The following is a 26,784-nucleotide window of genomic DNA, read 5'->3' on the forward strand; positions in this document are numbered from 1 at the left end:
AACTGCTCTGGTGGAGAAGGGGACTGTTAAAGAAAAGGGGCAAGCAAGGGCTTCATCAGTTCAGTACTGGTAATATTTCTCATATGGCATATTGCATGGCAGAGATTTTTCATTTCATTATTTTTTATCTTATATTATTTTTGGTATTTATACACAATACATAGTCTTTTACATATATGGTATGTCACTATTCCATTAAAAAATATTTATAAGGGTCAAACCTATGAAGGGCCAGAAACCAAAACAAAAAATCTATATATTACTTCTAAGCTACATTTTAAAATTGAACTGCAATGATCATAAAAAATATCATTTCTGCTTACAGAGCTATTCTTAGATCAAAAATTTAACATAAGTATTATTTTTAAAGTAATTTAACTCCAAGACTGCTTTTTGCACACATGAGGATAACACTGGCTTATGACTGCTAGAGTATTCTGGCCCTTATGTGTGCCCCTTCACAGTAGAAGTCAGATAGTCTCTTCACAGCAACTATGATCAGCTTCCAGCCAGACACCACTTTTTTTAAGGGTCAGGACTGGGACTAAATAAAATAACTGCAACAAGAGGCCACCTGAAGTTATCCCATAGCTCCCTGATGCTCTGTTTTCCATCTGTTTGTTTTATGACCACACCAGCGGCATAAAGAAGTTTCTGGGCCAGGGACTGAATCTAAGCCACAGCTGCAACCTACACAGCTGTGGCAACACCAGATTCTTAACCCACTGTGCCATAATGGGAACTCCACTGATAGATAATGTTTTTAATTCTTTTTTTCTTGTTTCATTTTGCATCATTTTTCTTGCTACATTCTTTAGGTTTGTTAGTCTTTTTTTCTACAACGTTTGATTTGGGTCTTTTCTTTATCACCCATGTTTCAGTTTAATACTCAAGAGAGTTCCCTAGTGGCCCAGAGGTTAAGGATTTGGAATTGTCACTGCTGTACTTAGGTTGGATCCCTGGCCCAGGGAACTTTTGTATGCTGCAAGAACAGCCCAAAAAAGGAAAGAAAAGAAAAAATCAAAGGACACCCTTCTACAGCTCTCTGGAGTTCTCTCTTTGTGCCGTTCTCTCCTATTTGGTGTCCATCCTGTTGAGCCCCACCTGTTTCAATCTCCCAGACTCTCATTTCCACACACTCAACTCAGGGGATCTGCCAGGCTCTATCTCCCCATCCTTGTGCTAGAAACTCTCTCACAGTAATTAGAGCTGGGACTAATTAGAGTAATTAGAATTTTCTTATTTCGTTTCTCATCTTTCAGGGATCACTATCCTTTGTTGCCTGATGTCCTATGTCTTGAATTCAAAGCACCTGTTTCATATTTTTGCCCATTTTCATGGCTGTTTCAGGTGGGAGAGAAAATGTGAGCCATTTTAGTCATGTTATTCTATCTTAGAAACCAAATGCTTGGAATATACATCTTTCCAGACCACCTGGCCAATCAGACACCCTGCTGAAAGACAGCAGTACGGCTAGCAGGTTTTACTTGTTTTTGCTTTGTATATAACAACTCTCAAATGCCAACTCTGGGTTGCTGAGCTCTAACAAGTCAATGAAGAGTCCAAGTATTTCTGATTTAAGAAATAGGTGCTAAGGCAATACTTAGAAAAGACTGATAATCCTTTAAGTATTTATAGTGCCTTTATTCTTTAAATTTTTCTATTTTCATCAGCCCATCACAAGAGAAAAATAATTTTTCATTAAAAAGACACTACTAATTTCAAGGCTAAAAAACATATCTCTATAATAGAGAGATAAATGGCTATTAAGTAATCAAATTCAACATCACAGATACTGAGACAACTCAACTGCTACATGATGCCATAGAAAGTATAAAATATCACCTGTGACAAAAATCTTTAACCAAGATCTAATCAAACCTTTAAATATAAGGGCAAGAGTTAGGTTGTAAACTGATTCCCTGCAATGGACATCCTGAAAGAATGCTGGCTTCCTACAGAACTTGAAGGACACCAGCTATAGCCTAGTGTTCAAGGCAATAAATCCTAGGAAGTGCTGAGAAATCAGGACTAGAAGTGCTGAGAAATCAGGACTAGAAGCCATGAGTCCATCATGTCACACAGGTATAAGAGCAAAACTTTTACCCCAACCCATGATCACGCCATAGGAAGGGCTGATATTCTCCCAGCCCATGAAAACTGAAGCGACTAAAAGGTTGAAGGCCAAGATTCCACCTTCACTATCCTGGAGCAAGGGCTGGAGCACCTCTCCTGGATTCTCACATCTGGCCTTCCTAGATTGCTGTACGCTGGCTCTGAAACCCGTCTGAGTTTCCTCTAAATGCTGATGTGTGACCTTCCTAGTCATTTGACTATACTGGCTCAATAACCACCACCTTCAAGGTTCCAAATAGGTGTCATAAAAATTAAATGCCATTATATGGAAATAATGAGACACATGTAGAATGTTGGGTATCCTATGAACCTAGACTCTTAAAAAAAGTTAATGTCATAAAAATAAGAAAAAAAGATAGAAGGATTTTTTTACACAAAGGTAACTAAAGAGAAATAATAATCAAATATAATACACAAATTTTGATTGATTCAGATTGAAACAAGCTATAAAGGAAATCTGGTGACTATTGAGTTAGTTTGAATATGAACTGCATATGTGAGCTTATTAGGGATTTATCATTAATTTTCTCATGTGTGAAATAGATGTTGAATTTGTATGAGAATGTCTCTTTTTTTGGAAACCAGGGAAAAATGTAAATTTCCATTAACAGCAAATCAGATAAATTATGACACATTCATACACTAAAACACTATTTATAAAGCAATCCTAAAAAATGATTTCAGCCACTGGCAAATAAGATGGATGAATTCACAATGTTGATTGAAAAAAATCTAGATTTGAAACACAAAATAAGATTCTATTTATAAAAAGTTCAAAATCAGGAAAAACTAAACTATGCTCTTTGGAAATGTATACATGAGTAGTAAAACTATATAGAAAAGTAAATGATCATCACAGAGAACAAAACTGATTAAGTGAGTTAGGAAGGGGGTGGGAGTCATGATGAGGAAGTAGCAGGGGTAAAACTTAAATTGGCCAGCAATGGTCTATTTCTTAACCAAGTTGTGGAAAGACAGATTTTTGTATTATGATTATTTGTAAAACTATGAATATTTGGATTATGCACTTTCCTCTTTGTTTTTGTTTTATAATATGGAAGTTTAAAAGGATATAATAAACTCTATGCCAATAAATTTAAGTGTATATGAAAGAAACCAATTCTTAGAAAAACATAACTTGCCAAAATAACTTAGGAAGATAGAAAATCTAAATCTTAAATCTATTTTAAAACTGATTAAATCAGTAAGCCAAAAAATTCCCACAAAGAAAGTTCTAGGCTCGGGTAGCTTCAACCACACATTCAGAGATGAACAGAGACAAGAAAGAGAAATCCTTCCTCTACTTGTTTTGTAAGATAAGAATAACCTTGATTAACTAGGAGAGCAAGAAACAGAAAAACTATAGGTAAGATGTACTCGTGAACATCGATTTTAAAATTCTATACAGGAAGTTCTCTGGTAGGTCAGTGGGTTAAGGATCCAGCGTTGTCACTGCTGTGGCTCTGGTTACTGCTGTAATGCAGGTATGGTCCCTAGCCCAAAAACTTCTGCATGACACAGTCATGGCCAAAATAAAAATTCTAAACAAAACATGACCAAATCTAATCCATGATAATGAAAAAAAAAATACACTTCTCTTTTTTCTTACACTAAGTTAAATTTACTTTCTAGAAGTACTTTCTAGAATCTCCTCAGTGAGAAGTGATGTGTGAAGGATAAGGATTTCCCACTTTATAAACAAATTTTTGAGAGAGTAATGAAGGCAGTGATTTATAACATATATTACTTATGCTGATAAAGATACTGTGATATTTACCTTGATGTATCTGGAGACTATATACTAGATGTATATTCATTCTACAGAACCACTAAGTCACAGTTTGACTTCAAAATGGAATTTTATATTTAAGAAAGAGTTTTGAAGACTAAAAAGCATTACACACACTGTAAGGCATTACTCTAAGTATCTGATATAATCTTTTATTTCAGCTAAAATATAAGCTTGACAAAGTTGGGTAGCTTTGTCATTCTTTACTGTATACCAAATGCTTAGAATTGTGCTTGGCATACGGCAGACACACAAATATTTGCTGAGTAAAAAATCTATATTTAATTTTACTTCTAAAACCTGCATTATTTGAATTAAAGCTAGAAAGTGATTTTATGTGGGCCTTAAATTTGCTTGCTAACTAAGGCACACCCACCAATTCAATGGCAATGTCAATACTGATGTTTTAACTGATTTAATCTTAACCTGTCACTCAATTTCCTATCACTGGAAAAAACCTCACTTTTACAAATTAAAACAATCGCCAAATGTGGCTTTCAGATTTGTTTGCTTCAATATATTGAAATTACTTCTAAATTTTATATTAAGGCTGATTCATAAATTATGAAAGGTATGACAAAGTTTATAAGTGTGTTAAGAACATTTTATTTAAAAAAATTATTTTTGACAGTAAGTCTTAAAATGTAGACGTCTATTATCAATTACCTCGCACAACCAAATGCCATCAGTCGATACTTGTTATTTACTGCTACACAAGTTCCATCAACAACATCTTGTGGCCAAACTCCATGAAGCTGCTATAATTATAAGAAAAAGAGTTAAGATTTAAAAAGTGCTCTCCAAACACATTTTAATCATTCAAATCTACTACAATGAATGTAGGTCGCAAAGGCAGCTTAGACCCTGCACTGCTGTGGCTATGGTGTAGGCCAGCAGCTTCAGCTCCAATTAGACCCCTAGCCTGGGAACCTCCATATGCCACAGGTGCAACCCTAAAAAAAAAACAAAACAAAACAAAAAACAAACACTACAATGAGGTATCACCTCCCACCGGTCAGAAGAGTCATCATTAAAAAGTCTCCAAATGGAGTTCCCGTCATGGCGCAGTGGTTAACGAATCCGACTAGGAACCATGAGGTTTCGGGTTCGGTCCCTGCCCTTGCTCAGTGGGTAAACGATCCGGCGTTGCTGTGAGCTGTGGTATAGGTTGCAGACGCAGCTCGGATCCTGCGTTGCTGTGGCTCTGGCGTAGGCTGGTGGCTGCAGCTCCAATTCGACCCCTAGCCTGGGAATCTCCATGTGCCGCGGGAGCGGCCCAAAGAAATAGCAAAAAAAAAAAGTCTCCAAATAACAAATACTGGAGAGGGTGTGGAGAAAAGGGAACCCTCCTACACTGTTGATGGGAATGTAAGCTGGTGCAGCTACTATGGAAAACAGTTACGGAGGTTCCTCAAAAACCAAAAAAAAAAAAAAAAAAAAAAAAAACCAGAATTACCATATGATCCAGCAATCCCACTTCTGGGCATATATCTAAACAAATAATTTTAAAAGATACATGTACTTCTATGTTCACAGCAGCACTATTCACAATAGTGAAGTCATGGAAACAACCTAACTGTCCATCTAAGAGATGAATGGATTAAGATGTTGTACACATGGAAGATTAGCCATAAAAAGAAGGAAATAATGCCATTTGCAGCAACATGGATACAACTAGAGATTAGCATTCTAAAGTCAGTCAGAAAGACAAATATCATATACTATCACCCATATGTGTAATCTAAAGTATGACAGAAATTAACCTATCTATGAAACAGAAAGAGAACCAAAGACACAGAGAACAAATTTGTGGTTGCCAAGGGCTGGGGAAGAAATGGAGTAGAAGGTCGGGGTTAGCAGATGTAAGCTATTATATACAGAATGGGTAAACAATATGGTCCACTGCACAAGGAACTATATTCAATATCCTATGATAAATCATAATGGCAAAGATTATTTAAAAAAGAATGTATACATATATATGTATAACTGAATCATTTTGCTACACAGTGGAAATTAACACAATATTATGAATTAACTATACTTCAACAAAAATATTTTTTTAATCAATATAATCCTCCTTCAATAAACGTAGTTTCATAAAACTTTATATGGCTTCATCTGGATAGGAAAACATCCCATCAGGACTAGCATCTGGATTTTCTCCTTTAAAACCTCAAATGGTTCCATAAATATTCTCAAATGAGCTCAACCCAGTGCTAATCTATTTATAAGACACTAAAAAATGGATATTTTATTTCCAAATTCACATTAAATCAAAATGACTTTCCTATTAGAACACAGACCTCTTGATGGTAGAAACCACATCTAGGAGTTCCTGTAATGGCTCAGTGATAATGAACCTAACCAGCATCCATGAGGATGCAGGTTTGATCCCTGGCTTAGCTTAGGGGGTTAAGGATCCAGCACTGCCATGAGTTGTGGTGTACGTTGCAGACACAGCTCAGTATAGGCTAAGCCTATACCTAGGCTGTGGCTGTGGTATAGGCTGGCAACTGCAGCTCCGATTCAGGCCCTACCCTGGGAACTTCCATATGCCACAGGTGTGGCCCTAAAAAGACAAAAATGAAATAAAAATAAAAATTTAAAAAGTAAAAAATGAAACTGCATCTTACTTGCTTATGATTATTATTATTGTCACTTAGCATATAGTGTTTACCTTCCCAGTCAATAGAAAATAGTCAGTTTTATTTGGTCTGTCCTTTAGAAGTGAGTAATGATTTGTCAGTTCCTTAACTATTCTCTATTACTTCTTTGCTTTATAGTAAAATGAATGGTTAATAGTATGGTATCTGGCAGCCTAACATAGTATCTCAGATCTAGCATTCACTTGCTTAAATGATTATTTGACCTTTCCAAGCTTCAGTTTTCTCATCTGTAAATTACCTCTCAGAGTGTTTTGAAGACTAAATGGGAATGTAGATACATGTAACCAACTTAATACAATGTCTAGAATTCAACAAGTAAAGCTTCATTAAATTAAATGAGTTATACTGTCACTAAGCTTCATATGCTACTTTAATTCTCAATACAGACACAAAATAGATTCAGCTCCATTATCTGTTTTTATTTGTCAAATCAAGAGCATCTTAGCTCATAAATTCTGAGGCAAAAGTCATTGTGACTATGAGTTTAGAATGCACAGTAAAGACCACATTACGATACAGCACTTTTTGGATGATCACAATAGTAAACATTAGATAATCCAATATAATTAAACTGTTTCAAATATAATACTACAGATTTTAATTTCTAAATAAACTACATAATCTAATATCTAAACATATTTTTACAGGAATTTTATTTATTCTTCAGTTTTAATAAAACTAGACATTATTTTAGATAACAAAAATTACAAAGCTATCACTGAACATGATTTCTTTGGAATACTGCCTCGAATGGAATTCATTCAACCTTATTACAAACATTTTCCAGCTACCCACTATTCATGGTGTTGATGATACTGCAGATATTCAAAAAACATACCAAAATCTCTAGCTATATCCCTGCCTTACATTTGTTGAGAGACAGACAAGTTTAAAAATTGTACATTACTGCATTGGAAGGTTGATAAAGGCTAAAAAATAATAAAGCAATTATGGAGAAGAGAGTGTATGGGGAAAGGATGTAATATAAAATGGTTTTCCCTATGAAGGTGCCTTCTGAGGAAAAGTACTGAAGGAGATAAACCAAGTAGAAATGCCCTGTTGTAGAAGCATTTCTGGCACGTGCAAAGAACAACAAAGAGGCCATGCAGATGGAGTGGAGTGGAAAGAGGGAAGGAGAAGTAGCACATGAGGTAACAAAGGAACTAGGAGGCTAGACTTACAGGGCTTTGAAAGTCACTGTAAGAACTTTGGCTTTTTCTCCATTTCGTATATGGGGACTCACTGCAGTTTCTTCAATTTTTTAACTCTTTCTATTATGAAGTATAAATACCAAAACCAAAAATGTGTATCTCAATAATATCACAAACTGAACACTTGTGAAATTACCACTCAGGCTAGGAATTATCAGTATGTAAAACTCCCCCAACAGTGCCCCTCTTGATCCAATATATCCTCACCCTACCACAAAAAGTAATCAACAACCAGAATTAAACAGTAATCACTTCCTTCTTTTCCTTTAAACCATTAGAACTGGAACATGCATGCTACAAACTCTAATCAGAGGTGCCTATGTTTTCAGTTTTTCTTTAATTTTTTATTTTGTTTTTGTCTTTTGTCTCTTTTTAGGGCCACACCTGCGGCATATGGAGGTTCCCAGGCTAGGGGTTGAATTGGAGCTGCTGCTGCAGGCCTATGCCAGGGCCACAGCAAAGTCAGATCCGAGCCACGTCTGCGACCTACACCACAGGTCATGGCAACGCAGGATCCTTAACCCACTGAGCAAGGCCAGGGATCGAACCTGCAACCTCACAGTTCCTAGTTGGATTCGTTTCCGCTTCCGCTGTGGAAGCACAACAGGAACTCCGAGTTTTTCTTTAATTTTAAATACAATAGAATCACAGTATGTACTCTTCTGTGTCTGACTGTTTTCACTTAACATGCTTGTGAGATTCATCCATGTTGTTGCATACAGGCTGTTTGTTCATACTCACTGTCACAGTAAACACTGGTACTTTTTTTTTTTTTCAGCTCACTGGGCCTCTGGCCTCCCCTAACCTGGTAATTTTTTTACTGTCTTGTTAGCTCTCCAAAGTCTTCAAGCACATTCAAAATATATTTTTTTCTCCAACTTTTCTAGTTGTCCTCAGCAGGGTTTGTCCTAAATACCTAGTCCTAATGAAGGGTTCTGAGCAGGATTGGCATAATCTGACATACTTTAATATATCTGCTAAATGTATTAAATAGTGCCAAAGAGGCTTTTTATAAAGCACTTACATAATGTCTAATATAAATATACCACTAGTGTATTCCCCAATTATTAGTAATACATATGTACTGTCTTCTTGTAATTTATATTTTCTACTTATAACTTACTCATGTCCATCTACTTTTCATTATTTTTTAAATCCTTAATCTACTGGAAAATTTTAACTAAATACTAATAAAAGCTGATACTCAGAAATGAGCCAATCCCTTTTTAACTCTAATATTTTTGTTTTTGTTAAAAAAAAACATTTAAATCCCAAATATACATCAATAAAATGAAAAGGAAACCTCTTGAATGAGAGAAAATATTTGCAAATCATACATCTGGTAACAGGTTATATCCAAAATATATGAAGAACTCATACACTTAATAGAAAAAAAAACAAAACTAATTAAAACATTGACAGATGGGAGCTCCTGCTGTGGTGCAACAGGATCGGCGGCTTCTAGGGAGTGCTGGCACACAGGTTCAAAGCCCAGGCCCAGCACGGTTGGTTAAGGATCAGTGTTGGCACAGCTGCAGCTTAGATCTGATCCCTGGCCTGGGAACTCCAAATACTATAGGGCAGCCCAAAAAGAAAAAAAAAAAAAAAAAGGCAGATGATCTGAATAAACATTACTGTAAAGAAGACACTGAGATGGCCAATCAAAAGGTACCAGAAATGATGTTCAATGTCCCTAAACACCAGGGAAATGCAAGTCAAAACCACAATGAGATATCACCTCACACCTGTCAGAATGGCTATTATCAAAAAGACAAGAAATAACAAATGTTGGCAAGAAGACGGGAGAAAAGAGAACCCTTGAGCACTGCCGATAGGAATATAAACTAGCGCAGCCACTATAGAAAACAGTGTTGAAGTTCCTAAAAAAAGTGAAAATAGAAACTACCTTATGATCTAGCAATTCTACTTCTTGATATTTAAAAATAAATAAATAAATAAATAAATAAAGGAAAGAAAAAAGCAAACATTAACTTGAAAAGACATCTGTTACCCCATGTTCATTGCAGTGTTATTTACAATAGCCGAGTTAGGGAAATATCACATGTCCACTGATGGATATACATTGTTATAGAGTTGACCAGTGAACAACATGGGAGTTATTAGGAGCACATATGTCCCTCACCACAGTCAAAAATTCACATATAAATTTACAGTTGGCCTTCCATATCCTTGGTTCTGCAACTGTGGGGTCAACCAATCACAGATCATGGAGTAATGTAAGATGTATTTACTGAAAAAAACCCAGGTAGGAGTGGACCTGCGCAGTTCAAATCCATGTTCTTCAAGAGACAACTATATTATTCTGTCATTCCAAAGAATGAAATCTGGCCTTTTGCAACAAAGGATGGACCTTAAGGGGCATTATGCTAAGTGAAATAAGTCAGACAAGAAAAAGCTAATACCATATAGAAAAATATGCCCTTAAAAACTTAAAAATCCTTTCCACTTAAAGAGACCAGACTGAACATGAATATTTAGCTTCTCTGATTCTTAAAACCTTGACTTTAACTACAGAATTTTTTTTTTCAAAATGCATAAATTGGCAAAGACAAAGAATGGAAGAATATGAGGTAGTGTCGGAAATTTCTGGAAGATGAGCAGAATCCTTAACTAGTTGTAAAGATATTTGAACAGCCAATTTACACTGTAGGGTCACAAAAGGCTATGGAATTTAAATCTCTCAAAAGCTAAATTAAAAGCAGGAGAACTGGTTCAAAACCTGTGTAAGCGCAGCTGGTTCTGCCAAGGGCAACTCCCCAGTCAGAGCAGCTAAGATAGACCCTATCTCCACTCTACCAGAAAACTGGAGATTTTTCTTTGGAGAAAAACAAACATCTCAGTGGTCTCCAGACCACAGTGAAAACACGGCTACAAGGGAGTTTATATTAGAGGGAAATTGGACCCTCTAATCTAACTCTCCTATAACTCAAATCCCAGAATACTGGGTCAGCCAGGTATATTTTCTTGAGAAAAGACTGCAGGATTCTATTCTAACAAACAATGAATACAGTGTGAGGAAGAAAGGAAAAAAACACAGTTATTTCACACTTTGATGAAGATCACAGTCAATCAAATCCACCAAAACTCATAAGAGCTTTCGGTGAATCCAAATTTTTATTTTGAATCTCTGCCACAACAACTAAATTTATATAATATCTAATCAAGTATTAATTAACCATTAACTCTTGAAAGGATCTCATACAAATAAAATAAAGGGAAACCACAAGATGATGATGATGGACAGCCCAAAATACAACCAAAGCAAATGCCCAAATTCAATGTATGCGTTGTGAATAATCAGTATAGTTTGGAGCAGGCCAGAAGAAGGCTCCAAGAGAAATTTTTTCAAGATGAAATGGATAGAACACTTACTGTGTTTGAAAGAACTGAGAAGATATTTATATAACCAGTGCACAGTTTGAGCCTGAGTTAGTAATAAGTACATAAAAACTAAGCAAATGTAAAGAACAAACAACGAATGATTCTAGTAGGAAGGAAAATCTGCAGGAAAGGAAAAATAATTATACAAATTACATGGCTCAGGTACTAATAAGGTTTACAAAGCAATAACAATATAAACAATGAACAGTAATCTAATCAAAATCACAATAACTATATTGGGAAGATAGGAAGAACTTACAGAGGTGGTGGGAACAGGGAAGAAGAAAGTAAACGGTCATTTTTCACAATGGGAAATCAATTAATACAGCCTAAAAACTAAAAATTACAGGAAACTAATTCATAGTAGTAGAGATAAACAGCCAAGATAATCAGTAAAGAAATAAAAGTAGTTGCTTCTAAGAATGAAAACTGGGCAAGAAGAGAGCAGGCAGGAGAAAAGGAACTATTATAATTCATCAACATGTCAATGGAATTCTTTGTCTACTTACACTATTTATATGTAGAGTTTTGATTAAAAATTAATAACCCCTAAAATCTTAAATAAGGAAAATGGAGGTGACATTTAATAAAGGCTAAAATTAATAAATGCAGAATTTAACAATAAACATTCAAAGTAACAAAGTCATACCTCTGCAGTAAATCTACTTGACACTGGTGTAATAAATCCAACTTTACCATCATTAAACACAACAGCAAACCCATCGAGTGTGGCACAGTATTCCATGTCTCTAATGTGCACATCTGCAAAGCCCAAGAATGAACCTGCTGATGAAAAAATATGTACATGAAATATGAATATAAACATAGTAAATAATTCTCTCAGGTTTCGGCTTGCAAACCTTCAAACAACAGTTAAAAGGGCAAAAATAATGACCTAACAATGCTAAACAATGAAACTACTCCTTCCTACTGATACAGGCACACTCTTTCTCTCCCTCTCTCCCTCTGTCCTTCCTCCCTTCTTAATTCCAAAGTAGAAAAACCCATGTTCATCCATAGAAAATATCTAACTAGATTATACCGAGTATTAAACATCTGGTTCTTTCTCAGGCAAAAAGTATAACTACCTCTAGAAGACTGCAGGTCTACTGAAAAGGGTACTGTACAAAGATTAATAGCTTTCCTTCCATTTGTCATTCCTTCCCAGTGAATAAGATGAAGAAGTCCATCAGAGGTAGCAACCAGGAGATCTTCCAGCACAGACTGCAAACTGTAGGGAAATAAGCAATTCAGAATTACCTTCTAAGAAAGCATACTTACTGGGAAAGCAAAGAATATGAAGATAATTGCTCTGCAAAATATCCAAAGATCGTGAAATCACTTATAAAGCTGCCATTCATCAACTATTTAGCTATAGTAGCTTTAATTACATTTAACTTAATCTAGAATCAGAAATTCTGAATGAAATGAAAGACCATGAGTTGCTGTAGTCACACACTTGATGAACTGACTTAAAAACTAGAAATACTGAAACAGCAAATGAGAAAGACGGAATAAATGACAGCAGACAAGAAAGGAAGAGAGGCAGAGAAACCATAAAAAGCATTAATGATAGGATGACAATCTGGAGCCATAGAGTACAGAGGTAACAACCCTGCAGCTCTGTCCAATAGAACTGTCACCAGTGATGGAAATGTTCTCTCTTTATAATACCCAACATGGTAGCCACTAGCCACATGTGCTGACTGTACACTTGAAATATTGCTAGTGTGACAGAACAACTAAATTTACAATTTTGTTTACTTTTAATTATAATTCACATTTAAATCACTTTATTTGAGGGAATTCCGTCGTGGCTCAGTGGTAACGAACCCTACTAGTATCCATGAGGACGCCGTTTTGATCCCTGACCTTGCTCAGTGAGTTAAGGATCTGGGATTACTGTGAGCTGCGGTGTAGATTGCAGATGCAGCTCAGATCCAGGCATTGCTGGTGACTGTGGCGTAGCCCAGCAGCTGTAGCTTCAATGTGACCCCTAGATTGGGAACTTCCATATGCCACAGGTATGATCCCTTAAAAAAAAAAAAAAAAAAAAAAAAAGACAAAAAAATCACTTCGTTTGACTAGGGGCTACTGCAGTGGAGAGCATAGTTCTAGACCTCCTATTTCTTGAGTATCACTGTCTCACACTGTGCATTAATTCAACAAATATTTATTAAGTCTGGGCTCTATGACAGGTACTACGCTGTGTTGAAAATTCAAAAGTAAATAAAATATAGATTCTCCCTTCAGAAAACCTCTCAGTTGGCTAAGTATTTAAAAGCAATTGTGTAGCATGATCTCAGCAATTACTGATATTTGCAAAGAGATTTAACAATTACATACTTAATGGCAATAAATGCCTAACTTGCTTACTCCTATAATGCCAAGCCCCTAGGGCAGTGTGAGTTACATTTGGCACCAAATGTCTATGCGAGGAAGGAAAGAAGAGAAGGGCAGGAGGAAAGGGGAATCCCTAAGAAAGGCTGCAAAAATACTGGCAGAGAGAAAGAAAAGAGAACCAGAGGAAACTGATATCAAGAAAGCCAAAGGGGGAGTTCCGATCCTGACTCAGTAGAAACAAATCTGACTAGCATCCACGAGGACGCAGGTTTGATCCCTGGCCTTGCTCAGTGGGTTAAGGATCCAGCATTGCTGTGAGCTGTAGTGTATGTAGGTCACAGATGTGGTTCAGATCCCACGTTACTGTGGCTGTGGTGTAGGCCAGCAGCTACAGCTCTGATTTGACCCCTAGTCTGGGAACATCCACATACTGTGTACAATAATAAATAAATAAGATAGATTTTAAAAAGTATGAATGAATATCAAATGCTATAAAAATTTAAGTATAAGAATGAAAAATGTTTTCTCTATAATATATACTATTAAATTTCCTTTCACACTTAAGAAATTGAGTTTTTTCAGAAATATTTTAATCTATAATGATGAAAAGAACATTTTTAATATTCTCTTTAACCTTTCAATTCTTTGGAAAGTTGAGTTCAGTGACTAACTCCCCCATATATTTCATATAATCAAGAATTTACTGTATTTTCTTGCCAACTACAAAAACACTGAAAAAGATTAGAATAATATGTCCTCTTACTCAGCTCCATCTCTTGAACTTCAGAGCACTGCAGTCAATTAAAATCCCGGAGTCCCCTTTGTGGTTAACGAGTCCAACTAGGAACCATGAGGTTGCGGGTTCGATCCCTGGCCTTGCTCAGTGGGTTAACGATCCGGCATTGCCGTGAGCTGTGGTGTAGCTTGCAGATGCAGCTCGGATCCTGTGTTGCTGTGGCTCTGGCATAGGCCATCGACTACAGCTCCAATTAGACCCCTAGCCTGGGAACCTCCATATGCCGTGGGTGCGGCCCTAGAAAAGACAAAAAAAAAAAAAAAAAAAAAAAAAGAGTTCCCGTCGTGGCTCAGTGGTTAACAAATCCAACTAAGAACCATAAGGTTGCAGGTTCCATCCCTGGCCTTGCTCAGTGGGTTAAGGATCATGCATTTGCAGTGTGCTGTGGTGTAGGTTGCAGACGCAGCTTGGATCTGGCGTTGCTGTAGCTCTGCCTCCGATTATACCCCTAATGTGGGAACCTCCATGTGCCGCAGGTGCGGCCCTAGAAAAAGACAAAAATAAAATAAATTAAAATAAAATCCCCAGTTTATAGAATGTTCATCTTTTAAAATATATTCTTTTATTTCAAATTTATACTTTAGTGATAAAATTTATGTGCAGCATATGGTGGCTAGAATATAAAAACTTTATGTTTTAGACGTGCTACTACATGTCAAGAGAGGTGATTTAGTGGAGTAGTTATTGGTTTACCAGTGATTTTCATTCAGCAGGAATCAGTCTAGGTTTTTTCTTTTTTTTTTTTTTTTTTTTTTTTGTCTTTTGTCTCTTTTTAGGGCCTCACCCGCAGCATATGGAGGTTCCCAGGCTAGAGATGTAATCAGAGCTATTGCTGCCAGCCTACGCCAGAGCCACAGCAACGCCAGATCCAAGCTGTGTCTGCAACCTACACCACAGCTCACAGCAACGCCGGATCCTTAACCCACCGAGCGAGGCCAGGGATGGAACCCGCAACCTCATTGTTCCTAGTTGGATTCATTTGCACTGCGCCATGACAGGAACTCCAGTCTGGGTTTTTTTTCAAGCTACATTCTTCCTCTCCCCTGCTCTCATCTCCCTAGAACATTAACTGTATATGATGGATAGGAATAAGACCAAGGTTACTTTCCAGTAATTTAACTGCCTGCTAAGCAAAACTTAACACTCCTCACAAAGTTAAAATAATTCAGAATCTCTGCATTACCATCCATAGTGCTATCACAAAGAATGACCAGACATTTGAATAAACAAGAAAATGTAACCCAGAGTCAAGAGAAAATTTCATCAATGTAAAGAGACTCACAGACAATCCTAATGTTAGAATTAACAATTAAAATAATTGTGACAAACATGATAAAAAAATCTATCAAAAAGATTTATCTGTGTGTATATATGTGTATATATACACACACACCTTATTTAATTGAAAATGAACAAACTCATTAAAACAAAGGCTGATGTCAGATGTTAAAGTACTTTCCATAAAATTCAGTAAACAGGTCTTGTTCCAAGTCACCCAAGTGCCTGCCCTATCACTGATTCCCATTCTCACTTAAGATTTAAGAACTGAGGGAGTTCCCATCGTGGCGCAGTGGTTAACGAATCCGACTAGGAACCATGAGGTTGCGGGTTCGGTCCCTGCCCTTGCTCAGTGGGTTAACGATCCGGCGTTGCCGTGAGCTGTGGTGTAGGTCGCAGACGCGGCTCGGATCCCGCGTTGCTGTGGCTCTGGCGTAGGCCGGTGGCTACAGCTCCGATTGGACCCCTAGCCTGGGAACCTCCATATGCCGCGGGAGCGGCCCAAGAAATAGCAACAACAACAACAACAACAAAAAAGACAAAAGACAAAAGACAAAAAAAAAAAAAAAAAAAAAAAAAAGATTTAAGAACTGAAGGATTGGAGCAAAGGGACTGTCCGCATCTTGGAAGAGCTGGGACACAGGTTCAGTCCCTGCCTGGCACAATGTGTTAAGGATCCGGCATTGTCACAGATGCAGCTTAGATCAAAACTGTGCCTCAGATCAGTTCCACTAGGCTGGGAACTCCTTATGCTGCGAGGTGGCCAAAAAGGGGGGAAACAAAAACCCAAAAAACTAAACAATTAATTCTTGGCATCTGAGGGATATAAGTACCTTGTAGCAGTATTTGATATCCTATGTCTTTTACATGCCTATACTGGTTTTTAAGTATTCTGAAAATCACCCCAAGGTGTAAGTACACATAAAATATATGCACATATACCATAAATATATGTACTCTGAGTTATGCCCTAAGAGAGCCTCTCCAAACACTGACTTCTATGGGTTTTCTAACAGCTATCTGGTATCCCAGAGGTGTCTGTTATTGCTGTCACTGTTTAATTTAGGATCATAGAAGTAAAATAATAGGATCTATATTACTCATAATGACCAATACTCAAATGTATAAATATGTTCACTATCTAATTAATATTAAATACCATATATACTACATGGAGCTTTCTAAGTGCCTGAGATGAAGGAAGATTCAGAATAAATTGTAGTATTTATTACATGATATTAGTTAGAAATAGAATAAGTTTTTTCTGTTTGGGGTTTTTTTTGTTGTTTCTTTTTTTGTCTTTTTGCCATTTCTAGGACCGCTTCTGTGGCATATGGAGGTTCCCAGGCTAGGGGTCTAATCGGAGCTGTAGCTGCCGGCCTACGCCACAGCCACAGCAACTCAGGATCTGAACCTCGTCTGCAATCTACACCACAGCTCTCGGCAACTCGTTATCCTTAACCCACTGAGCAAGTCCAAGGATTGAACCCGCAACCTCATGGTTCCTAGTCAGATTCATTTCCACTGCGCCATGACGGGAACTCCAAAAGCCTAAGTTTCATGTTTCCTCACTCAACTTAAAATTATATAGGAATTCTCCAATTTCCAGGAGGTATGTGTTATAGGTGCTAATAATAACACTGCTCTGAAATGCCATTATTTTACTTAAGTTTCGAGAGAAAAATTAGAGATTTCCAGTCACCTAAATTTGTACGTTAGAAACTAGCACCTGACAAGTTAAAGTTGTACAAGACAGCAGGATTTTTTTAAGGCTCTTTTTCTATTCCATTTCCATGAACTCTATAGTTTTTGCCACTAGGTGGCAGTAGAAAGCCACCCTTGTACAGTTCCACCTAGTTTGGTATCCAGACATTAAAAATTCCTTACACAAGTTACATTCTTGAAAAGAAACTCTATGCTAAAATAAAATCTGAAATGAAGAGTAAACTGAATTCAATCTTTTGTAGCCCTGATCACATTTAAACAAATAACAATAAAAAAGACATTCTTTCTGAGAAGAATTAAAGTAGAAAAAGAAATTAAATAAGGCAAGACAGTAGCTAGCCACCTACATATGATTATATTTAATATGTTCTAGCATCTGTACTGTTATACAATAGGAGAAATGATAGAAAGCAGCCTTTCATTAGAACTGTGAATGAGAATATTTAAAAAACATAAGTATTATACTTACCCAGCTCAATACATTCATGTATTGTATCAATATAGGTCAATACTTAATAAGAGTACAATGTCTTTTTCCCAAATCTGTCCCCACCCAACCACTCAATTCTCACCCCCACTTTCTTATGTATTCTTTCAGAACAATACATACTCTAACACCACCAGCTCCCTTTAAAAACAAAGAAAAAACCGTAGCATCATTTTGTAGAGCATATCTTGCTTTTTTGACCCAGCAATGAATTTGCAAAGTTTATTTCAAGAAATAGAGTCCTGTTTTTACAAATGCATAGCAGTATCTTATTTTAAGCAACTGGACTATGTTACTATGCTGTATTATTCAAACAATTTTAGATCTTATCAAAAATATAAATTTCTAAATAAAATTACAGTTGGTATACCCAAATTATGGACTTTATTACAGTAATTTAAGAATAATAATGTACCATCTGTAAAATTTGTACGTTTTTTATAGGGACCAATCAGGAATTTCTAGGACTGAAAAAAAAAAGATCCTCAATGAAAAGAAATCGATTTTCTTACTGGTCATGCAATTAACAAACTACACTGTATTTTGTCATCACAAAATTCTAAATTTAACCAAGGTACTATATACCTCATGATGGGTGCCTGCAAATCCAGTATTTTCCTCATCTCTAAATTTAATGCTGGAGCACACTGTTCTTCCTTAAAATGAGGTGGCCCCTTCCTTTGTGGACTTCCTCTAAAAACAAACAAACAAAAAAACAGAAAATACACAGGATTAAAGAGAAAGATAGTGAATTCTCCTCCACTCTGAGACTAATATCCCATCAAACAAAGTTAACATAACCAAATGCAAAAATCAGCTGTTCATTCTTTAGGTTTTCAAAGGAAAAAACATACTTAAATTTCATTATAGCAAATATATCTACTTTACAATTAAAAATAAATGCATTTGACCAATGTAATTTGTTTTGGGGGAGTGGGGTGAGAGTGGAGGGAGAAGAGCAAAGATGCTTAAGAAAAAAAAACAGTAAAGATACAAGTGAATTCTCAAAGGAACCAACAGACATCTTATTTAAAATGACTGATGGCCCTTTTGGAGTTGGGCAACTATGAAACTTATGTATCATTCTATTATACAGCGCATGTCAGAAGGGATCCACATCGCCACCTCATCTTACCTTACCCTACACCCCATTCTTGATTCCTATCCTTCATGTATGTATCAGACTTTAGCTTAGATTCAGGGATGATGCAACTGGGAGATGTTTCACATAACTGGTAAGAAATGGCCAAATGGCTAAATTTGAAAAACTCCTTGGCGTTAAACGGCTGCACCAGAGCCATATAGGTCAATACCAACATAACTTAGGTGTCACACATAACGTATTAAAAGGACTATAAAGCTGTTTTGTAATCTTTACATCCATATGACATTGGACCATTCTTTCTCTAGCCTGTTCTGGAACTTAACAGCTATCTGTCTCTTCGCTCACTTTCAACTATCATTTATTCTAGGGAACAGTTAGCCTGCCTTCGTCATCTTTCCTTCTCCAGTCACCTTCAATCCTAGAAACCAATTTTTCAGTACTATTAAAATTATGTGCAAAGAGTCTAGTAAATTCAACAGCTTTTAAGGTTCCTAGCTGTGAGAAAATTATTTGGATGCTAGGACAAGTATCTGAATACTTACTTTTTTTTAGTTATTTTTTCACACAGAAGCTTGATGGTGCTTTATTACCATCCTGCTTTGCTACTGCCACGACCTGGAATATTTGATTCCTTCTACATGTCTGAATGGCTAAAACTGGGTAACATTTAACCAAACATGTTCGAGTTCAACTAGTATGTGTGATTGATATGACAGTCCCTAAAAGGACACCATGAGTTATTGGTTTATAGTCATATCTGAACTGCTAATCACACAAAACACTGTGATGAACTTTCTGAGATATTCTCCATGTATACCTAGTTTTAAAGTTATTTTTCAAAGTAATACATACACATAAATTAGTCAACAGCACTAGAAGGCTTATGACAAAGAAAAATAATTACAAAAGTAGTCTTTTAGTGAGGAGGTAAGCAGCTTGAATTCTTTTAGCTGTCAATTGTCTTACATTTACCTCCATGTTTTAAAACCATGTATTTATACTGCTTTAACATTATCAATTTTTAGACAGTATTAACTTACTATTCTCATTTCCCCATTTTTTCCCCCATCTTTCCAACATAATTATACCAAAATGTTTTCATTATGATGACTATATAAATACTTTTCACTTCTGGGTCAAGTAGTGTTCAGTAATTACATTTCTTTCTTTATATAAGTTATTAGTTTTCCTGAAGTCAACTTTACCACATGCTTTCACTTGGTTGGTTTTCTTTGAACTTAGACCTAAGTCTTCTCATCTCCTTAAGAGCTCTGACAAAATTACTCTCAATATAATCTTCTATGTGGTCAAATTTATTACATTACTTACCACTTCCTCCCCCTACACCACCCCCCACCCAGAGCATCCCTCTTTATGCCCATGCGCAGCTATCAACTTGATATTTACTTTGTCATCATCCAAATACTTTCTTTGCTTCTTTCCTATGCTGAAGCATTTATTTTATAGATCCTCTATCTTTCCTGGTTTATATATTCTTGGGGCTTCCTAGAAAGGTGCATAAGAAGCAAACTTAAAACTCTCAAGCCTGAAATGTCTCTATTTTATTATGACACTGGAATGAATTTCCATCCTTTCAAAAAAGACTATGATAAGGTTGTCTGACAAGACATTTCTTCTGTCACTTTCTATATCCTGGAAGGGTCCCTCAACGGTTTCTTCCAATACTTTTACTAAATTTTAAATTTCTATTGAAGTGTTTTTATTCCCTGCATTGTCTATTTCCTTTGCATTTCCTTTTTTGTCTTTATTAAACTTTCATAAGATAGCTAACAATCTTTGCTCATGTTTAACAGATTAATCAGAAAAAACTAATTATAAGCTCTTAAGTGTTCAAGTTGAGTTGTCAACTCGTAGACCTCAGAATGGTGGCCAGGCGGCATTTTTATGGAGGTTTTCCAATATGAGGACCTGTTGGGTTATTTACCTGAAGATTTTAATTTCCCTAGGAAAAATCCCGCAATCCTGTCTGGGACATTTACGTATGGAAGCCAGAAGTCTAGAGGCAAGCAGGGGAAGAAAGGTTGACTTCCTACCGTTCAGTATGACAACTTCAAGTTCTCATCTTTAAACTTGCTTTTTTTTTTTTTTTTTGCATTTTAGGGGCTGCACCTGCGGCATATGGAAGTTCCTAGGCTAGGGGTCAAATCAAGCTTCAGCTGCCAGCCTACACCACAACCATAGCCAAAACCACAGCAACTCAATAGCCGCATCTGCAACCTACATCCCAGCTCACAGCAATCCCAAATCCCTAACCCACTGAACAAGGCCAGGGATCAAACCTGCATCCTCTTGGATACTAGTCGGATGCGTTACCACTGAGCCACAACATGAACTAATTTCCATCTTTAGTATCTTATCTTTACTCTACTCTGTCTGGAATCCCTCTGGTTTAATTAGACAATGGATTTCCTATCTCCTGTGAGGTGAGAACACAGAAATCTTATTCTTTACTCAGACTGTTCAAACAATCCTCCTGTTTATAGTCCCTGGCTCAGTCTTATAGTCCACGGTACTGGTGCCTGAGCCATTCCAGAGTTTTCCAGATCAAACGAGTTGCTTTTCATCAATATCAAGTAGGTACCCTTAGGCTCTCAGGTGTGACAGTCTTCCTAAGTCATTTATTCTTTCTCATTCAATTTTTAAGTCATGGGTTAGAGATACCTCCAGCTTTCATGAAAGCTGAAAAAAGTACTTCAACTTTTTGTTTTATTCATGATTTTTTAAAAAAAATATAGAAACCTCATTACCCATCTTGGAACTGGAAACTATTTTCTTTTATATAAATACTCATTATGAGAGCTAAAGTATTATGATAAAGAATTTTACAGCAAATTTCCATATTTCCTGATCTCTCAGTGACTTCCATTATAAAATTAGGGATAAACTTCACAGTATAGTTTCCATCTCTTCCTCCAAACATACTAAAAATGCAGTAAATTGTTAAAAATTACATTAACAAAAAAATCTCATTTTCTGATAAAAATTATTATTACTTATAATTCAACAATAATTTGAGAGTAGTGCATCAGATTTTTGGAAGAGAGTCACAGAAGATGAGGCTGGAAGGATAAGTTAAAGCCAAACTATGAAAAGCACTGAATGACAGGAGGGAAAAAAGCAGTAAATTGAGCATTTACCAAGTATGAGTGTACAAAATGTTCTGCACACATTATCTCAACTGACTGATTATAATTCTTTGAGACAGGTACTATTATCCTGATTTTTCTAGAAAGGAAACTGAAGCTTCAGTTTACTATTAAGAATTTTGTTTCTAGTCATGGAGCTACCAAGTGAAGGAGCTGATGGGAGCCTGTGGCTTCAATTCCAGGCACTAAGAAACCGAAAACATTTAGAATTAATGAGACTAACAACAACCTTTGTGTACACAAAGAAATATTACAATGAATGCTAAAGAAGAGATTGGGGATAGAGTGGAGGAGGGAGCAGTCTGTAGATTAATTGGGTGACTGTCATTAAAAGTACTCAAGGGCCTCTACTGGCAGTGGCAGTACAAATGTATTCAGAGCACTTTATCATAATCTTTTTCTAAAGGAGACAATAAAAGCATACTGAGCAGTAACAGAGGCTCCTCAGAGACAGAGTCACATTGTATGCATACCTAGTCGTCATTCAAGCTATTGACAAATACTAGAGTCTTCGTAATTAGGTGCACAGAATCATGCTTTCCTAATCACTTAAAATTAAGTAAGTGACTTATTTTGGCCTATAAAACACAAGGGGAAGTCGTTTGTGTCATTTTTGGACAGAGGCTTTAAGAGCCAACACTTGGTACATGATGCCTTGTTTTTATTCTCTACCACAGGGACATAGCCTATGCTGACTTACATAGCACAACTGTCCCTTGGTACCTGCAGGGGATTGGTTCCAGGACCCACCACAGCTATCAAAATCCAGTGATGCTCAAGTCCCATAGTCAGACCACTTAATCTGTAGTTTTATATATCCACAGTCAACCAACCATGGATCATGTAGTACTATTTGTGCTTATTGAAAAAAAAATCTATATATACGTGGACCTGCAGAGTTTAAACCCACGTTGTTCAAAAGTCAACTGTACACCACTAATAGTTGTTAGATTGTGGTCCAGTAAAACCCAACAAATTAATAGTCTGTGACTATTGCTCATAAGTGATTTTACTAACTGCACAGTCTGAGGAGCAGAAAGAAAAAAGAATGACAAGGCACCATAAAACTCCTAGAAGATAACATAGGCAAAACACTCTCTGACATCAACCATACAAATGTTTTCTTATGTCAGTCTCCCAAGGCAACAAATAAAACCAAAGGAACATAATCAAACTGGAAAGCTTTTGCACAGCGATGGAAACCATTAAAAAAAAAAAAAAAAAAAAAACGAAAAGACAAAGCACGGAATGGGAGAAAATATCTTCAAATGATGCACTGACAAGGGCTTAATCTCTAAAATATACAAACAACCCTACAACTCAATAACAACAACAAAAAAACCCCCAACAATCCAACTGAAAAATGGGCAAAAGACCTGAATAGACATTTCTCTAAAGAAGATATACAGATGGCCAACAGACACGTGAAAATATAGTCAACATCCCTGATTATAGAGAAATGCAAATCAAAACTACCATGAGATACCACCTCACACTAGTCAGAATGGCCATTAATTAATAAGTCCACAAATAACTGAAAGGACAACAGACAGTAATCCAAAACCATATGAAAAAAATAAAACACATCAGTAAATCTAAAGCCATCAGTACTGTATTTTTAATCTAATTTTTAAACTATATGATATAAAAGACTAACAAATGAAAAGATAATTCTAAATGTACATTATGAGCATACAGTGTATAATGATGTAACAGGTGCCAATAAGAACATAAGAGGGATGAAGATGTACGGGCATACAGTTTTGATATGGAAACCTAGCTGTTATTAGTTCAACCGAGGTTGCTGTAAGAATACGGTGTTAAGCAATCCCCAAGGTAACAACTAAGAAAAGCTAAAACATACACAGAAAAGCAAATGAGAAAGGAATCAAAATTCAACGGAAAAGAAGGCAGTAAAGGAAGAACTTAAGGAAACAAAAAAAGATATGACACAAACAAAACAAAGAGCAAAATGCCAGAAGTTCTTTCCTTATCAGCAGTTACTTTAAATGTAAATGGATTAAATGATCCAAATAAAAGACATATTGTCACAAAAGCTTTAAAAAATATGATTCCATTTCTAAATTTTCTATAACAGAATCAATCACTTTAGATCAAAAGAAACAAGGTGAAAGTCAAAGGATGAAAAAGATATTCCATGCAAATAGTAACTAATAGTAACTATAGTAGTATCTGACAAAATACTTTTAAATTAAAAATTTTTTTGAAAGAGATAAAGGATATTACATACTGATAAGTGGTCAATCCAGGAAGAAGATAAAGCAATTATAAACAGATACACATCTAATAATAGAGCCCCAAAACATATGAAGCAAATACTGAAGCAACTGAATGGAGAAATAATTCTAAAGTAACAGTTGGACATTTCAATACCCCACTTTCAATAATGTAGAGAACAACATACAGACGAACAGTAAGGAAACAGAGAATTTGAACAACATTATGAACCCCTCAGACCTAAAACATACACCAAATACTCTACCCAATAACAGCAGAATATACATTCTTTAGCAAATGTACATGAAACATTCTCTAGGACAGAACATGTGTCAGGCCACCAAAATGCCTCAATACATTTCCAAAGTTTGCAACTTCCATTCTCTTCTCCACATCTCTAATCTGCTCTATATTTATTAGAGAAGTAATATTAAGTCAAATATCCTAAGAAAACAGTAAAAATGAAATTAAGCCAGTTTAAGAGTTTGTTTTACTGATATATTTTTCATGAATTAAAAGCAAAGTTTCCTAGCTTTTCATTTTAATAAATGCAAGCCATTCATATCAATGAGTGGCCCCCGGAAGAGCTATGAAAAATGAAGTGTTTCTATGGGGTAGGTCAACTACTAGTCAAACTTCCCATAGGCTTAAGGAGGGAGTGGTTTCCCATTAAACTGGTAAAAATAAAAGCAAATTATGGTACTTTAAAACTGTATCATAAAAATTATAGAGAAGTCTTAAAAAAATGTTTTTAGGGCTAAACAAGGTGATACAGAAATGTGTCACTATGCAATTGAATTCAACAGGCATTTATTTCAACAAAGTCTATTGTGCAGAAAATCTCAAATACTTTAATTATCAGCTAAAGAAAATAATAATGTGGCAGATAACCTGATGGATTTGGTGGCGCTAGGGGGCCAGTGGGTGGGGTGGGGGAAGAACACAAGGACATGGGGACATGGGACAGCAACTTCAAAAGTACAGCTAATTACACAGTAACATAAGTTACCTAAAGCATATCTTTCCTTCCAAGTATAGCTTAAATCTCCTTATCTACAAAACTTTCCCTGATGACTCATCGCTTTTCCTTTAACACTTTTAGGGGTGTTCATCCACTTGGCACTTGTCATTAACTATAAACACTTTTCTCTTCATTAGCATCTTATACTCTTTCAGCACCAGGAGAGGTAGTGTTTTACAAACGATAGTAAGCATACAGTTAGGGTTTGATGATGATAATGAAGAAGAATCTCATTCCAGGTTTTCACACACACACCTAAGTTTATTGGGGTGTAACTGACATAGAGCACTCTATGAGTTTTAAGTGCACACCAAAATGATTTATATATATGTATACATTGTAAAATGATTACCATAATAAAATTAGTTAACATCCAACACCTGAGTTACCATTTTTTCCTCTTTAAAAGTGGTAAGAACTTTTAAGCTCTAGTCTCTTACAACTCAGATTATCAAATTTTAAAATGATTCTGGAGTTTGTTAAGTTTGATCCAGGAAGTTTTGGCAGTCCTAGGTGAATTCTGGACCAAGATAATGTGAGAAAAAGAATGTGTGCGTGCGTGCGTGCGTGCGCGTGTGTGTGTGTGTGTGTGTGGATGGTTAGGTCACTTTGCTGTAGGCAGAAAATAACAGAATATTGTAAATCAACCATAATGATTTTTTAAAAAGGCTTTGGTTCTCCAACCACAGTTCTGGAAAGGCTCAGAATGGTTTCTTTCTTCAAACTCTATACCTCTTATTTCATTATATGCAGTCAACTCTATTGTTTATGAGAATATTAATAATGAAATTATTCTGGGATGGAATAAACAATAGTTTATTTATGAAAAGATGCTTACCATTGCTAATCATTAGGGAAATGCAAATCAAAACCACTAAGAGATATCACTTCACACCTGCCAGAATGGCTATCATCAAAAAGAAACATAAATAACAAATGTTAGCAAGGATATGGAGAAAAGGGAACCCATGTACACTGTTGGTGGGAATGTAAATTAGTGCAGCCACTGTGGAAAATAGTTGGGAGGTTTCTCAAAAAAACTAAAAATAGAGCTACCATATGACCCAGGAATTCGACTCATGGGTATATATTCCAAATAAACAAAAACACTAATTTGAAATGATACATGCAGCCCAGTGTTCCTAGCAGTATTATTTATCATTGCCAAGATACAGTGGGGTGCATGTATCATTTACTAATTTACATTGCCACCAAAAGTGTACATGGGTGATATCTCTTTGTTAAGCATCTTTTCATGTGCTTGTTGGCCATTTACATTTCCTCTTCAGAAAAATGTCTGTGTGGTTCTTCTGCCCACTTTTTAATCAGGTTACTGTTTTGATACTGAGTTCTATGAGCTGTTTATATATGTTAGATATTAATCAGTTATCATCATATCATTTGCAAATATTTTCTC

General features: G+C 36.1%; 1 protein-coding gene across 3 annotated transcripts in view; it reads right to left on the minus strand.

The window, feature by feature from the left end:
• The window catches only part of RIC1 (RIC1 homolog, RAB6A GEF complex partner 1), a 113,007-nt gene that overhangs the window by 33,815 nt on the left and 52,408 nt on the right, over positions 1-26,784 (minus strand). For 2 of the 3 annotated variants that reach the window (XM_001924914.7, XM_021063974.2), the window contains exons 4-7: positions 18,422-18,529; positions 12,296-12,438; positions 11,857-11,993; positions 4,592-4,683 (exon numbers count right to left, since the gene is read on the minus strand). In XM_001924914.7, coding sequence (XP_001924949.4) covers positions 4,592-4,683; positions 11,857-11,993; positions 12,296-12,438; positions 18,422-18,529 — 480 coding nt within the window. The remainder of the gene's footprint in view (positions 1-4,591; positions 4,684-11,856; positions 11,994-12,295; positions 12,439-18,421; positions 18,530-26,784) is intronic. The other variant, XM_013993583.3, reaches the window with a different exon arrangement.

This window comes from Sus scrofa, chromosome 1 (assembly GCF_054392235.1).
Source record: "Sus scrofa isolate SSC_HxYL_T2T_F1_AM1 chromosome 1, Sscrofa_HxYL_maternal_Yorkshire_Landrace_v2.0, whole genome shotgun sequence".
NCBI classification, from domain to species: Eukaryota; Metazoa; Chordata; class Mammalia; order Artiodactyla; family Suidae; genus Sus; species Sus scrofa.